This window comes from Penicillium cosmopolitanum, assembly GCF_028827165.1.
Source record: "Penicillium cosmopolitanum strain IBT 29677 chromosome Unknown utg000005l:1.0-4006212.0:1.0-4009387.0, whole genome shotgun sequence".
Taxonomy (NCBI): domain Eukaryota; kingdom Fungi; phylum Ascomycota; class Eurotiomycetes; order Eurotiales; family Aspergillaceae; genus Penicillium; species Penicillium cosmopolitanum.
In genome coordinates, this window is record NW_026622675.1 from 806,882 (window position 1) to 822,464 (window position 15,583).

The 15,583-nt window shown below is 52.2% G+C and overlaps 6 protein-coding genes across 6 annotated transcripts; 2 read left to right on the plus strand and 4 right to left on the minus strand.

Annotated features, from left to right (window-relative positions):
* Nucleotides 1-100: 100 nt before the first annotated feature.
* On the plus strand, nt 101-439 carry N7509_003338 (uncharacterized protein; the record flags this gene model as incomplete). Its single annotated transcript, XM_056627975.1, has 1 exon — nt 101-439. The coding sequence occupies one exon, from the start codon at nt 101-103 to the stop codon at nt 437-439; it is 339 nt and encodes a 112-aa protein (XP_056490709.1).
* A 292-nt stretch (nt 440-731) lies between these two features.
* On the minus strand, nt 732-2,882 carry N7509_003339 (transcription factor domain-containing protein; the record flags this gene model as incomplete). The annotated part of the gene is made up of 1 exon (XM_056627976.1): nt 732-2,882. One exon carries the CDS (start codon nt 2,880-2,882, stop codon nt 732-734), a length of 2,151 nt encoding a protein of 716 aa, XP_056490710.1.
* An 889-nt stretch (nt 2,883-3,771) lies between these two features.
* pab1 (polyadenylate-binding protein) lies at nt 3,772-6,100 on the minus strand (the record flags this gene model as incomplete). Its single annotated transcript, XM_056627977.1, has 2 exons — nt 3,772-3,928; nt 4,002-6,100. 2 exons carry the CDS (start codon nt 6,098-6,100, stop codon nt 3,772-3,774), a joined length of 2,256 nt encoding a protein of 751 aa, XP_056490711.1.
* Nucleotides 6,101-7,147: 1,047 nt separating this feature from the next.
* Nucleotides 7,148-11,024, minus strand: N7509_003341 (HECT-type E3 ubiquitin-protein ligase; the record flags this gene model as incomplete). Its single annotated transcript, XM_056627978.1, has 3 exons — nt 7,148-7,819; nt 7,885-8,911; nt 8,977-11,024. The coding sequence occupies 3 exons, from the start codon at nt 11,022-11,024 to the stop codon at nt 7,148-7,150; spliced, it is 3,747 nt and encodes a 1,248-aa protein (XP_056490712.1).
* An 806-nt stretch (nt 11,025-11,830) lies between these two features.
* N7509_003342 (mitochondrial 54S ribosomal protein mL41) lies at nt 11,831-12,283 on the minus strand (the record flags this gene model as incomplete). The annotated part of the gene is made up of 2 exons (XM_056627979.1): nt 11,831-12,019; nt 12,101-12,283. 2 exons carry the CDS (start codon nt 12,281-12,283, stop codon nt 11,831-11,833), a joined length of 372 nt encoding a protein of 123 aa, XP_056490713.1.
* A 294-nt stretch (nt 12,284-12,577) lies between these two features.
* Nucleotides 12,578-15,515, plus strand: N7509_003343 (UTP14 family protein; the record flags this gene model as incomplete). Its single annotated transcript, XM_056627980.1, has 2 exons — nt 12,578-15,256; nt 15,333-15,515. 2 exons carry the CDS (start codon nt 12,578-12,580, stop codon nt 15,513-15,515), a joined length of 2,862 nt encoding a protein of 953 aa, XP_056490714.1.
* Nucleotides 15,516-15,583: the final 68 nt, after the last annotated feature.

The following is a 15,583-nucleotide window of genomic DNA, read 5'->3' on the forward strand; positions in this document are numbered from 1 at the left end:
AGCAGGCCTGAGATTCAAATAATCAGTAAACAGCTAAGTCAACTTACTCCTCCCACTACTAATGTCGAATAGTCGCACATCATCACCCTCGGCCAGCCTCATGTCTTCGTCGTCGGAAGAAAGTTTCGACCCGATAATGTACTGGGTCGTCGTATATTTCACCGAAGCAGATCGCTGGATGACAGATATGCAGTTGCTCCAGAAAATGCGCGTCGACATTAAAGACCGGCACGCCGTTACCTGGACCCCGATCGATCCTGGATATACTGCTTATAGATACCCCCTTCTAGTCATTAGCTTAGACAACGACCTTGACGAACTCTTCTCTACGGCAGAGAGTGTTATTGAGACCTTCATTAAGGAATACGCCGACCAGGGGCCGCCTTTCCGCCGGGTAGATCTTTTTCCTTCCCTCGAAGAGGAGGAGGATAAAACTTGATCGGTCATATTATCATACGATTTTTTTGGGATATTATACTTTGATGTATTGAAGCTCTGCTGAGGGCATTGGTCGGTACGTAAAACCGCAGCCTCACGACGTAATCTTCATTATGACTAGTATGCACACCGCTTCATATTAATATAAAATGTTTTTCATGAAACCTATTGACTAAACTATACAATAGCGTAACTTTAACTCTTCCATCAAGCTTCATTTTGATGGGATATTTTGAATGCAGTAAGCCGTAGTCATCTTCCATTTTTTATTTTCGAAACTATAAGCAGAGAGCCTAGAAGCTGGGATACTGCTGTCCAATTATATCAAATAAAGAATCAAAATTCGCCCCTTGAAGCAGGTCAACCATATTGAGATCAAAATTTGGACCATTCTGTAGCTGGCTAGCATCTGTTTGCTGGAAATCGAGTGCCAAGGAAGAGGGTGTATCTGCTAGAGTCGGTTCCCCATTGAGATTCACAGGTTGGAAATGCCTTTGTACAGAATCCAGTCCAGGTTGTAAACCCATGACAGTGTGATTTCCAAAGCCTGCTATTGCTGGTGGATACGATACGTCGGATTGCGACGCATGTCTTCGCACCAACGCATCATCCGACAATGTTCCACGCGGACTGTGTGGCTCGCTCGAACGCCTGTTCAGCTTGGCTCGTTTCTGCTCTCGCTGTTCCGCGGGATCCAAAGGTTCTGCCTCGCCTCTCCTTCTTAATGTGTAAGAATGAGCTCTTGCTGCGGCATCGGGGTCATTCTGGACTTGTCGAATTTTGGCAGCTAGAACGGAAAGTGCGAGTTGGCAATGCCTGGCCGTCTCCCATTGGACAGACATCCGGTTTAGAAACCCCGAGCACGCATCAATCTCCTGAAGACCTTTCGCGATAACATATTGGTTAAGCTGGCAAGCAAAAGCCAAGACTAAGCCGGACATCCACGCCGCGGATAAGAAGCCAGGCCAGAACAATGCCTGTCTGCTATCTACCTGGCTTTTCAATGCGGCCAGGATAGCCCTGGCGGCACCAATGCATGTTTGCAGCCCCGAGCAGAATTCTGCTGTGGTCGGGTCCGACGATAATGACGGCCGATGAATGATGAGAATAAGATGCTGGTATAGCACCGTGAAGAATGGACCAAAGTCAAACGGGCTATCTGTGTCAATAGGGTTTCCTGGTATTTTCCCCTGAAGTTCGAGTGGCAGACTATTCCACCATTTGTGCACATCGGTCACGAGGAAAAGAATCGAGCTCCGGCGGACGGACCGGACGAGGATAGACTTATGGAAAATCTCCAATGCTCGACCCGTTAGTGTTCCAGAGTCGACGTAGCTAGCCAAGACTGTTTCTTTCTTGCGATTCTCTGCTTCTGAGGCACTTCTTGAACGATTTTCACTAGGGCGAGAGGGCACAGGTTCCTTTCCATTTTCAGAACTATCGACCGGAGTGTGTGACGCGCTCTGTAAATCTTCGTTCGCCTTCCAGCCCATGTATCGCCGTCTTGGCGTGTGTATTTCTGACGCAGCAGGTAGACAAACATCGATATCTGAGTCTTGTATCCCGAGCGGTAGACCCAGGGCTTGACTCAAGTAGCGATCGATAGCATATGCGCACCAGAATATGCGCTTCCTCAACTGCCTATCATGTGACGAGAGCTGTGTATAACGGAATGGACATCGATGCAGACCGGCATGAAGAACAGAACGTAAGACACATCCGCCGAAGGTGGACGCCAGTCTCAGGGACATGGTCGCAATAAGGTAGACTTGCACAGAGAGGAGTGCTTGCAATGAAGCGATATCGTGCCGAGTTGCCAGGACCGCAAGCAACGAGGTCATATTAGTTGGTGACTGAATTCGGCATTCAGCCGGTAGCTCCAGGTCCAGGCGGAGTAAGTTTCCGAGGTTGAAGATGCATTGGAAAACTACTGTCCAACACAAGCTCCTATGATCTGATGATAAGGTGTCTTGGCTTGGCTGATCTGGTGTCTCACTGGAATATAGCCCCTCCATGGCCTGCAAAAAGGTGGGGCCGTGCAAAAATGGGAAGAGAGGATGCCAGACTTTGAAGTACATCATCATGAGTTCTTTGGACAGTTCAAGGGGCGGGGCTTGACCCAATGCCGAAGCAATGGTTGGATCATATCTCCAGTATGCATGGTCTTCCCTTGCCCCTTGAGGGGAGGTTGAGTCTGCGCTCGAAGACGCGGTAGGACGTCGTTTCTGCTGAGGCGAGTCTTCTGCACCGACTAGGGTGTCCTCTGCTGGTGGAAACTCCGTTTCCGGTGACCCTTGGGTATCTTGACCCGTTGAAAATGCACGTCTGACGGTGTTGACGAAGTAAACGCCGCTGGAGGAGCCGACGAACTGGCTGTCCTCATTGGAGTTGGCCGTTATGGAGCCAATCTCGGAGGTTCCGGGCACGTACTCTGGCGGGTCCATTGTGAGCTGAGCATCTCGCCCTAGCTAGTAGCTAGAGAGACTTGGAAATCTCATGAGCTTTTTACTTGGAGAGTTGGAAAAATTCCTTACCCTCGGCTTCAAACTGAGGAGGTTGGAATGCTTAGTCATGGTACTCTGGGCGTGGCAACGCCAACACAACTTCAAATTCTAAGGTTAATGTCCATTAGAGGGCCGAGTTGAAAGCAGAACATAAGATTAGCTGGTGGAACTGATTACGGAAAGCAATAAAGTAAAAGCAAATCAGGCACTCGGCCATCCCATTAGGTTCACGGCACTACACTCCTGGATCCGGGGCAGTAAGAGGGACAAACGAGGCCCTTCCGCGAGGAGGACATATCTCTATGTTACAAGGTAAGAAAATATGGGGAAATACTAGGGAGGAAGATAACGTGAAACAAAGATTTCAGGGGGACAGGAAGAGAAAGACGTCACAACTCCCTCCCAAAGAAAAAAAAAAAGGAAAAAAAGGTAGATCTTAACAAACCCACGTCCAGCGCCCAAAGAAAAAACTTTTACCGACCTCGTCCCTGCAGACAAACGTATCCCTTGAGAAAAAATCTCAAGGCATGAGACAGGAGGTTTGGATCTGGAGGGGGGTGTACGATAGGAGAGGCAGGAGAGATTGAATCGAAGTCGTGCCGCGTTCACTAAACCACCAGTAGGTGACACTGCCTAAGACAAGAAAACTTTTCAAACCGAGGGATATCGAGATCGGAGGGAAAGAGGAGCAGAGCGAGAAAGGTTCAACAGTAGAAAGGAAAAGAAAAATGAAAGGTCATCAAAACGTGCGTCCAAGAGGTTCCGAGCGAAGTAAAGTGTCGACCATTGGGTCTACCACATTCTCCAGCGTCTGATTGAGACACGTCATTTAAGACTTGTTCTCCTCCGAGGAAGCCTCCTTGGCGGCCTCCTGGGGCTTAGACTCGGCGGGAGCCTCACCCTCGGTACCCTTGTTCTTCATATACTCATCATAAACATTGAGAGCCTCGTCAACCTTAGCGCGGAGAGCATCCTCATCATCAAGCCTATTAGAGAAAAGCATTAGCACACCAGTTCTTGGTTACAGGTGAGAAATGTTAGGGGGGGGAGGGAACTTACAGGCCAAGCAGCTCAGCGTTATCCATCTCCAGAAGCATACCGGTGATCTTACCGGCAAGCTCGGGCTGTTGAGCCTGGATCTTGGGGTAGAGAGCTTCACCGAGCATCTGCTTCTGCTGCTGGGGGGGAGCGGCGAGGATAGCGGGGTTGCTGGAGGCAGACTCGGTCTGACCGGGCTGACCAGCGGGGGCGGGCTGACCGCGACCCTGGCCACGGCCCATACCCTGAGGACCACCACGGCCATATCCGGGACCGCCACGCATACCCTGACCCATAGGCATACCAGGAACCTGGCCACGACCACCAGCACCACGGCCGAACTGAGCCTGCATGGGGTAGCCCATACCGTTAGGCATACCACCGGGGACTTGCATACCCATGGGCATACCCTGGAAGTTGGGGGGAAGCTGCTGGTTGGGGCCCATACCGCGGCCACCCTGCTGGGGGAAACCACCGGGGTACTGGCCGGGACGTCCACCGGGCATGCCAGCCATGACCATACCGGGCTGGGGAGGGAAGGGCATGCCACCGCGCTGACCACCGGGGATGAATCCTTGTTGGCCGGGGCCGTAGAAGACGGCGGGCTGCATGTAAGGCTGGGGCATACCGGCAGCGGCAGCGGCCTGCTGCTGGCGGATGGTGTTGCGGGCCTGGATGCTAGCCTCGAGCTGGCTGCGGCGGACATCCTTGCGCTGGGCAAGAGCAACGTAGAGGGGCTTGCCGTTGACCATGCGCTGGTTCATCTCAGTGACAGCCTTGGAGGCCTCATCGGGGCTGCTGAAGCAAACGAAACCGAAGCCCTTGCTCTTTCCGAGGAGCTTCTTCTCGGACTTGTCGTCCTCCTCCTGCTCCTCCTCGCCCTCCTTCTTCTCCTCGGTCTTCTCCTCGGTCTTCTCCTCCTCTTCCTTCTTCTCCTCCTTGACTTCCTCCTCCTTCTCCTCGGCCTTCTCCTCGGCCTTCTCCTCGGTCTTCTCGGAGGTCTCCTCGGAGGTCTCACCCTCCTTCTCCTCAGGAGAGGGAGAGCCCTCGGTCAGGGAGTCACGCATGACCTTGGCGGAGGTGATAGTGCCGTAGGGGGCGAAGAGGTCACGAAGCTTGTCGTCGTTGACATCATCAGTCAGGTTCTTGACGTACAGGTTGACACCCTGGTACTTGGAGGCCTTCTCGAGGCGAGCAGCCTCGTACTGCTTGCGCAGCTCCTCCTCACGCTCGTGCTTCTTCTGAGCACGGCCAACGTAGAGCTTCTGGCCCTTGATGTCCTTCTCGTTCATCTCCTCGACGGCGGCCTGCGCGCTCTCGTGGGTGGAGTAGTTGACGAAACCGAAGCCACGGCTCTTGCCCTCCTGGTCGTGGCTGAGGGTGGCAGAGGTGATCTCACCGAAGGCCTCGAACATGATGCGGAACTCCTCGTCGGGGATCTCGGTGTCAAGGTTCTTGACGTAGATGTTGGTGTAGTTGGCCTTCATCTCCTCGAACTTGCTCTGGCGGTCCTTCTTGGAGATGTGGTGGCCGACGAAAACCTTCTTGTCGTTCAGAAGCATGCCGTTAACGTGCTTGATGGCGTTGTTGGCAGCCTCGGCGGTCTCGTAGTGGACGAAACCGTAGCCCTTGGAGTTGGCGAACTCATCCTGGGCGACCTTGCAGGACAGAATGTTACCGAAGGCAGCGAAGGTGTCGTGGAGAGCCTTGTTGTCGATGGCGTTGTCCAGGTTCTTAATGAAAACATTGCCCTGGCCAGTCTTGCGCAGAGCAGGGTCACGCTGGGACCACATGATACGGCAGGGCTTGCCCTTGATGAGGGTGTAGTTCAGGTCCTCAAGAGCACGCTCACCATCAGCGGTGTTGTTGTAGTTGACGTAGGCGTATCCGAGGGAGCGACGGGTGACGGCGTCACGGCAGACACGGATGGAGGCGACCTGGCCGATGGAGGAGAAGAGCTCGTACAGCATGGCCTCGGTCACGGAAAAATCGAGCTCGCCGACGTAGAGGGAAGCCGAGTGGGGTTGGTTGTTGGCAGCAGCGGCCTCGGCGGCGGTCTCGGGGGCAGCAGCAGCCGGGGCAGCACCGTTGGCCTCGGCGGCGGGGGGAGCCGTTGACATTGCTGTCAGTGGCGGTGGGGGTGGTGGCAGCGTCGGCGGACATGATGACGGGCTGACTTTTTTTCTTTTCTGAATTTGTGAGGTATTAGCAGAGGACTTCTCGCGAAGTGTTTGGCTGTAGGGAACAAATGTAGAATGAAAATGGGTTTTCGGCAATGTTACACCGCATTCCATGCGGCCTCTTTGGCGAGGACCATGGGTGCTGTGATCAAAGCCAGCGAGGGGTGAAAACGTGTCAAAGGGGATGATGAACCAGACCACGCAACAAAGGGTTGTTTGGGAGGGGAGGGGGGATTGCACTGATATCCAGATATACCAAGAAGGTAGCTGCAATCGATGGGAGGGATCCAAACAGTACAGGATAGTACCGTACAGAGCAATGAGAACCAAGGCAGTGCACGTTCGAGAAGTGAGGGTAGACAAGGGGAGACGAGAAATTCGAGGGACGCGACCAACCTTGAAAAGTGAGGCGGTTTAAGGGAAATCTTCCGCACACCGCACAATGGGAGGGGATGAAGATAAGATAACCGAAGTTTTTTTCTGGGGGGTTTTTCGGGTTTTTTTTGAGGATTTTTTAAATGGCTTTCGAGATGGTCGAAAGTAAAAAAAAGGATTCCCTAAGGAGAGAGAGAGAGAGAGAGAGAGTTGGGTGGTTTCAGAAAGAAAAAAAAGTTGACCCGCGAAAGGCCTTTCTGGAAAACTCAGAGGAGAAAGAGAGGGGCTAGGCTGAATGGGGAAGGTGGGCGGGCTGCTTTAAGGGAAAGTGGGTGGGCTGCTTTAAGGGCGCGAGGGGTTCACGTGCACCAGGGTGAGTACCATGGTACAGTAGTATACAGTGCCACTGGTTAACTATAGAGTCATGTATACGGTACTCTACTAGTAGTATACTTCATGAAACTCGAGAGTGTGAATTAAATGTTACTACAAATGCACACTGCACACAGGCAACACCTTAGCGACCACATTCCATTCCACCCTATCCCACCAATGAACATCCCGCTATTTGCTGGACTGAGGTAAGTAGTAAGACCTGATATTGCACTACAACTAACTCAAATCGAAACCAGCCCCCGAGCTCACCGCATACAACAGCTTCTTTCGTAGCCCATCCGCTGTTGAATACCGTGGAAGTTTCAACAGATTCACACACGTACTAGTACTTGGCAATCGCTCCTCATCATCAGTAGAGTCCCGAATACTAAACCGAGGACGCAAGTGGCTGAACCCGAGCAGCGGAGCACGAGGTGTCGAGGTCACGAACCGCACAACCTTCTGCCGTTCCTGGTTGTTCATTTCGTGCATCACCTTCCAGAACAGCTTGATCGTCGGATGTTCCTCATTGTCGTCGCCAATCACGTACACCCCACCATATTGGGTGTTCTTCCGCAGATCCTCCACGTTAATATCACCAGTCTCGCCACCCACCAGCGTCTGCAGTTCTGCCTGGTTGAACATGGATAGCCAGGCAGGCTGGATAATTTGGCCTAGGCCTTGTAAAAAGGCGTTGGTCTGCATCGAAGGTTGCACCTGGAGACGGTATCGAGCTATGTAGGATATGTATACCAGACGGTTCTGGTTTGTCACGGGTATCTGCGAGCCATTGTACCGCAGATCCTTCGTCACAGTTCGATTCGGAGAATCTGACATTGGGATCGTGTCGGTAACGGTAAAGTCCAATGTAAAGTCCTCCACGTCTCCGGTATAGTTCTTTAATTGCAACTGTAGAGGTTCGTCAGTCATCTTCATTCCACTCTTGAACAAACTACTCCATTCTCAGCACTTACCAGTCCTTGGTACAAACCTCGGTCCAGGTCCTTGAGATCATTCAAATTGGCCCGGTATGACGACTCTCTCATGGCTGACCCGGTACCCCCCGTCAAAGCCCACTTCAACAAGAAAAAGGGTGCAAAGTTCACATCGATGAGGATTCCTTCATATAGACACTTTCCAATTACTCGGCCAAGGAACTCATATCGACGGAGCAATTCACGAACATGTCCCGAGCTTTCGGAACTCGATTCGGGCATCCCGCTCTTTCTGCACTTCTCGTTGTACTCCTCGACACATTGTGCGACGGCCGTCGCATTCGGGTACAGCAAGTGCTGGTCATTTTCGGAAAACATGTCCAACGCACTCTCGGTCTTAAATGCCTCTGCGGTAATGCTTGTTAGAAATTCTTTGGTGACTCCACCGCCATCAATACCCGCCTCCATGGCCCCGAACTTATCAATGAAGCTGATTTGAATCGGCTCCTTGAGGCCGTCGCCTAGTTGGTAGAACTGGGACAGCGCATCATCGAATACATGCTCTCTCCGAATCTCTGCCTGATGGCGAGCCAAGATCTCCTGGAACGTTGGATGGCCATTAGACGACATTTGCCCCATAGTGGCTTGCGCGATAGATGCACGCCACGAGTCGGGTTCGACAAATCCGTGTCGGCGGCGATGTTGGTCATGATAGATGAATTGGCGGAAAATCTGAACACGGGTGGCAAACGGAATGAAAAAAGGCATGTTACGCAGGATTTCAAGTCTTGGTGCGATAGCCGCAAGGACTCTGCCTCGAGCCACTCGCTGCTGATGACGCCGCAGGGATTCCAGTCGGATGGTTTGCTGGGCATGACCGGCCCCGGCGAGACCATATGGTGTGTTCGTCCCATCATCCACTGCGTCGGCTTCATCTGGGTCCTCCATCCGAGCTTGTACCTCATGTCGTCTCTCCTCTTCACCGACAACAGCAGGAATGAAGCCCTCCATATCGAATCGGCTAGTCATAAGCCAGTGGTCTGGGGGGAGGAAATTCCGTCGTGAACTAGATTTGAGTCGTTGTTTAGTATCGGCCTGTTTCTTATTATTGATTTTGGAATTTCAACCTACTCTCTTTCATGTAACATCCGAAGCAATCCCGTGACAAGGCCCTTGAAATACTCCAATGGGATTCCCGTAACTCCGGGTAGATAGTTATTCTGTCCTTTAGATTCAAGATCCTCGGCATTCGGCACAGGGGCAGAAGATCCGGGTGGTTGGGAAGCGCTGTTGAAATAGCTACTGAGGTTGACAGCCGTTGGTCGGAGCTCCGGTTCGCTTAGGTCCACTGCATTCCAGTAAAGCGTGAAGGCGAGGTTTTTCAGGAATATCGTCATGTCCCCGACATCTTTCAGTGGCAAGGCACTTTCCCTCGTCCAAGAAATCTTCGTATTATCAGATGAGGTGAAAGAGGAGGTGCTAGAGAAAAATTCATCGTCGTCCATGACTTTCAATACAAAAGTGTACAGTTCAAGGAAAAGCAGGATAGTTGTCCACTCTTGGTCTCTTTGGTCTTGGGGCATGTCAAAGGATTCTTTTGCCTGTTCTCTTAACAGCAGTAGAGGAAGTACTTTGTTCGAGTCACTGCTGATCACCTGGAAGATCCGGCTCGATTTAGAGGCCTGCCAGAAGAATTTGATGGCTGGAATCTTTGCATCCAACTGGCCAGGCACTTGCTCTCCGGACGGGGCAGATCCCAGGTAAAGCCACATTCGAATATCATCACCGCGTCGTGGGAATATTCGGAGCAAATTCAATGCATATGTGGCAAGCACTCGTGCCTTCTTTGACTCGTCCGATGGGGTAATCAACCCTGTTTGCGACTGACGAGGGGAGCGAATACGGGATAGAAGCCCAGTCACGCTGCTTTGATTGACAAGACTGCTCACTTGCTCTTTGATAAATGGATGCAAAGGGCGAACACCTTTAGGTAAGTCCACTTCACTTGGGTCTTCGACTTCCAGGCCTTGCATTAGGAAAGTGGCTGTTGAGGTGAGCAACTCCGATACCACGGTCACAAATTCCAGCTCTGGGGTATGGGTATTTGCGTGCGTGCCAAGGGCATGTCGTTGGAAAAAGATGAGATAGGACAGCAACCAGGTGCGAGACTTTGTATCGTTTAGGGCGCGAGGTGTTGGTGTGGTTTCCGCAAGGCATGCTGAGACAGCCAAGGCTAGCATCCTATAGTTTATCTGACTAGCCAGCCCATCCAGCTTCCCCAGATAAATCTCGAGGTCTTGGATTGTGAGGTATGACGTCGCGAATGATTCATATACAGACATTGTCTCCGAGGTTATTGGACGTAAAAGAGCGAGGACCGCCTCCTGGAGGATTTCAGGATTAACACCTCCGTCCTTCGGAACAGAGTCTGTTTGTTGTCGTTCAAGGTGCAACTTAGACAGGTTCTTGGTCAGGTATGCCATCGCCTCGTAATAAGAACTTGCAATATTTGCCATTTGTTTCGGTATTAGGCCAGACAGGAACATCACCGAACGGATCAAAGGTTCGATCGCAGTCATTGGGACGTGGGATCTTGATGCTGAGCTCAGGACTCTGAGAACCGCCATTGCTAGGCGTTTGAGCAGTTTTGTCCATTCCCCCTCTGCGGCGATCGTAGGAAGTGTCCTGAACGTCTGCTCGAAGGCATCGACGAAGTATACCAAGCGTAATATGTCATCACGCTTCCGGGATGACACAAATTGCACCAGCAGCCTGAGCTGGGACAAACATTGGTCCCCCGTAGCGTAGGGTGTCGAGCGACGGGACGAGAATGCCGCATCGTCGGCCGAAGTTTCAACACCGACCGTCAAGTCCATAGCATCCGTCATTCGCCGCTCATTGTTATCCCACTCCGATCTCCATATCCGATGTGTGCCTGACTTGCTGCGGTAGCCCCGCCAAGTTCTCTGGATCACGCGAGACGCATTCTGTTTCTCCCTCTCCCGTTGCCGTTGCATACGCTCTTGCTGTGCAATGGCGACGGCACTTTGAGGATTCGATGCATGAGGGGTCGGTCGTACTGGTGAGCCACCGGGGAATGCAGCGAAAGGATTATTGGAGCGGCCACTGAGGTTCACTTGCCGCGGGCGACGAGAGCTGCCGGTGAAGGACTGGAACATGGTGTGGGGTTCCTCTCCGCCCTGGGGGGGGAGGGCGAAAACTAGAACTTCAAGTGAGATAATGGTCTATGCGCAAGGGTATCGCTGCAGATGCAAAGAATGAAAGAGAAGCAAGCTCATACCGCCGTGCTGCGGAAGTGAGCGTTGAAGAACTATGACATATCCAGACGATGTTCCCGACTCCCGATATGCGCATGAATACCTTATCGGGCTCCGCCTTGGGTGCACGGCACACGCACTTTTGGTCGGAACTTGCGGGTTCTGACGTGAGAGTCGAACTAGTACCACGCTATTGCCACTCGCTTACGGAGTCGAGTCTTACGCTGTACGAAGTAATGGTGATAAATGTTATGCTGATTATTGCAAAAAATAGTCGTTCTATAGACTTTAACAGAGAAGGTCTCTTCTCTTCCCTGTCTTATTTCCAACTCTTCTTCCCCAGGGCCCAGATCAACACACGCAGCTTGCACGTTTGGATTCTCTGCACTTCCATCATGAGACCATTGGTAGTTTCAATATCGGTGGGTATAGACTGGGCCCTTTTTCAATCAAGTATGCTGTACATATAATACATAGAGGATGCGATCGGCCAGCGAAGCGGTAGAAAGGTATATCGAGAAGGCGAATAGCGGTAGAAAGGTGGGAGACAATACGCGTTGCCGAACGCCTGAGAGGTCCCATGGTCAGAAAACCGAAAAAAGGGGGCATTAAAAAACTATTGGAGCGCAGGTACTCACATCCAATTCAGATATGGGCTAGTTGAGGCCATCAAGCCAAATATTGGGTGGTTCCCCGGAAGCCATTCATTACCGCTGGCTCTTGTACTCTTCAACCTCGCGCTGCATAATTTCCTCGCCATTGCGCTCGCCCCAGATGTTGAGGAAGTCTTGGCCCTTAAGGCTATCGTTCATGGTGACTGTGCGCCCGTGTTTCTCGACATCCTTGGTGTACTTGCTGCGCTTGGGCTCGGCGACCTTGGTGACAAAAGGTGTGAGCTACAACAATGTTAGCATCCCGATGCTCTCTTATCCGTTCCCCTCAGATATATGTTGAAAAGGAAAACCAAGCTCACCCACCTTGAAATCTCCCATGTCTTCTGGGGCGGCATAAGTGCGGACTTTTTGCCAGTCGATCACGTAGTTGCCTTTCTTGTCGAAGTGACCCATTGCGCCAGTCCGGTTACCCTTGTAGAATCCTCCATTGACCTGCTTAGTCGTGAAACGCAGGCGCGCCATCATAGGGTTGGATGGTTTAAACATGTTGGCGATGGAGAGGGCAGGGAGAGGAGGTAGGAGATACTCGTAGTCGTAGTCGTAGTCGTAGCGACGGTGGTCGTGCCTGGAAGGAAGAGAGCGAAATGTTCGGGCGGTCGGACCCGCTCTTCGCCGCGCCGAGAACTTTTTTTTTCCAGCAAAAAAGTTGACCTGCTCCGAACCCCTCCACACCGCAACAACAAGGTACAAGGTCGCTTGGAGTTGATTGTGGAAGGGACTGTCATTCCTCTTTTCTTCCCTCTTATTGAATCCTTGCGTTCTTTTTTCCATACCGCCGCCATGCCGCGCAGGCAATCCCAGAAGCGTGCGCCGCAAGACCACACTGCGCAGAAACCAGCGCAGAGACGCCAGGCCAGCCGTGCTCAAGATGCTCTAGCTATCGCTGAGGCAGATACCAAAACCAGATTGGGTATCCGTCGGAGTCGTCTCGGTGTCTCCGACGACAAAAATGAACGCAAAAGACACTCCGCTCGCGATAACGATGACGATGAAGACGACAACGACGAGCAAGGACCAATTCACAAACGCCGCAGAACCGGAGCCGAATATGACAGTGCCGATGGTGGCAGCGATAGCGAAGGTCACGAATGGAAGTTGGGACAAGTCGACAGTGACGACGATGAAGAGCTAGACAGTGATGAGGCTCTGGGATCCAGCGACGAGGAGCGGTTTGAGGGTTTCACATTCCGTGGAAGTGCTTCAAACAAGTCCAAGTCCAAGAAAGCCCCACCGAAAAAGCGCCCCGAGATCACTCTGTCTGAAGACATGGACGAGTCTGAGGATAACAACTCTGACGAGGACGACGAGGACGACCTAGGAGAAGATGCCGTGGATCTACTTACAGCTTGGGATATGAATACGGCTGAAGAAGAGTCAGAGGCTAAGCAAGCTGCTACCAGGGCCAAGAAAGCCGCTGCTGGCGCTGACAGCGATGAAGATTCGGGTTCTGAAGGCGATAGCGAGAGTGCCAGCGATGACGACTCCGATATGTCCGTATCCGACGACGACGACGCCCAACAGGACGGTCTGGCCAAACTACAGGATTTCGTCCAGTCAATGGGAACCAACAAATCTACAAGGACCAAAAGAACACAGGAGCAGAGCAACCCAACTGAGTACGGCTTGACAGCGTCTCAGAAATTGACTGTTGCCGACCTTCTTCCTTCAATTACGGATTCTCGTCTCAAAAGCTCGCTCAAGCACGTTGACGCCACACCTCAAGCATCAAAATCGGGCATCCCGGGCAAGCTAGACGCCCCATTGGCAAAGCGCCAACAGGATAAAATCGACCGTGCCGCCGCCTACGAAAAGAGTAAAGAAACCCTTGACCGATGGCTGGACACTGTCAAGGCCAACCGCAGAGCCGAGCATCTCGTATTCCCTCTGCCCAACCCCGATGGCGAACAAGTTCACCGCATGGATGTCGCCAAGCCGACTACCGACCTCGAGAGCACGATTCAGAACATCTTGGCGGAGAGTGGCCTTGCCGACGGCAAGTCTGCGGAGGATCAGTTTCAGAACTTCGAAGAGCTCCAGTCTCGTTCATTGCCTATTGAAGAGATCCGCGCCCGACAAGCTGAGCTACGGAAGCGACGCGATCTGCTGTTCCGTGAGGAAGTTCGCTCTAAGCGAATCAAGAAAATCAAGAGCAAGGCTTATCGTCGTGTGCACCGAAAGGAACGCGAGAAGCTTGAGCAGCAGGAACGCCAAGCACTCTTGGAATCCGGTGTCGATATGGATGAAGCCGAGCGAGAGCAGAACGAGCGCAAGAGAGCCGAGGCTCGTATGGGTTCTAAGCACCGCGAGAGCAAGTGGGCCAAGAGCCTGAAAGAGACCGGACGCACCGCCTGGGATGAGGATGCGCGTAACGGTGCTGCTGACCTCGCGCTGAGAGAGGAGGAGCTACGGAAGCGAATTGAAGGAAAGAGTGTTTCTCGTGGAGATGATGCCTACTTGGAATCATCAAGCTCGGAATCCGATGATGAGGATCCCTGGGCCGAGGATGCTGAGGAAATTCGGAAAAATAAGCTTGAGCAAAAGCTTGCTGCACTGGAGGATGAAGGGCCTGAAGGCGAAGACAAGGGTCCTCATTCCAAGTTATTCGCTATGAAGTTCATGCAGAACGCCGAAGCTGCTCAGAAAGAAGCAAATGATGCGGAACTCCGACAGCTCAATCGTGATCTGCATGGTGAAGAGTCACAGTCAGAGGCAGAGTCTGAAGTTGGCCGTCGGAAGTTTGGTCAATCAGCCAAAACCGAGACCAAGCCAAAGACCAAGGCTTTGCCAAAGAATGAATTTGAGGAAGCTGCCGACTCCGATGACGAGCAGCGAGTGATCGACTCAGATCAGGATATTGATATCGTTACCAACCGTCCTGCGAAACAGAAGCCTGGTGTTTCTGGCTCCAAAGCCACTGCTGTGTCTTCCAAGAAGTCGTCTACTTCTCAGAAGGATGCGCCAGCTGAGGAAGAGAACCCGTGGCTCGTTCAAACTGGGCGCAATAACCGTCGACGAGAAGGTGCTGATACGCAAGAAGCACTTGACATCTCCGTCAGCGCCGAACAGCCCCAGGCTGTCCAGGCCAGTAGCTCTTCCAAGAAGGGCAAGTCCGCCAAGACAGTTCCCTCCAAGCGGCGCGCGCAAGAACAGAATGACAGTGATGATGAGGATAACGTTCCAGTCTTGCTCAAGAATCACGACCTCGTGAAGCGGGCCTTTGCCGGTGACGAGGTGGTACAAGACTTTGAGCAAGAGAAGATGGACACCATCGAGGATGAAGGTGACAAGGTTGTCGACAACACTCTGGATGGATGGGGTAGCTGGACAGGTGACGGCATCAGCAACAAACAGAAGAAGAAGCAGAAGCGCTTCTTGACTACTGTTGAGGGTGTCAAGGCCGACAAGCGCAAGGATGCCAAGCTGTCTCGGGTTATCATCAATGAGAAGCGTGTCAAGAAGGTATGCAATCACCATAGCAATTCTCTTCCTGTCCACGGCTACAGAACTACGGCTAATTTATCTCTCTCCCACACAGAACGTCAAGTACATGGCCACACAACTGCCTCACCAGTTCGAGACCAAGTCTCAGTACGAGCGATCGCTACGCATGCCACTCGGCCCGGAGTGGTCGACCAAGGAATCTTACCAAGATGGCACCAAGCCTCGTCTTCTGATCAAGCAAGGAATTATCAAACCCATGGAGAAGCCCATGGTCTAACCGCTACGAATCGGGAATCTGTATATTCTTTCCACATTATATCTTCCTTGTATTTTCCATTCAGGGTA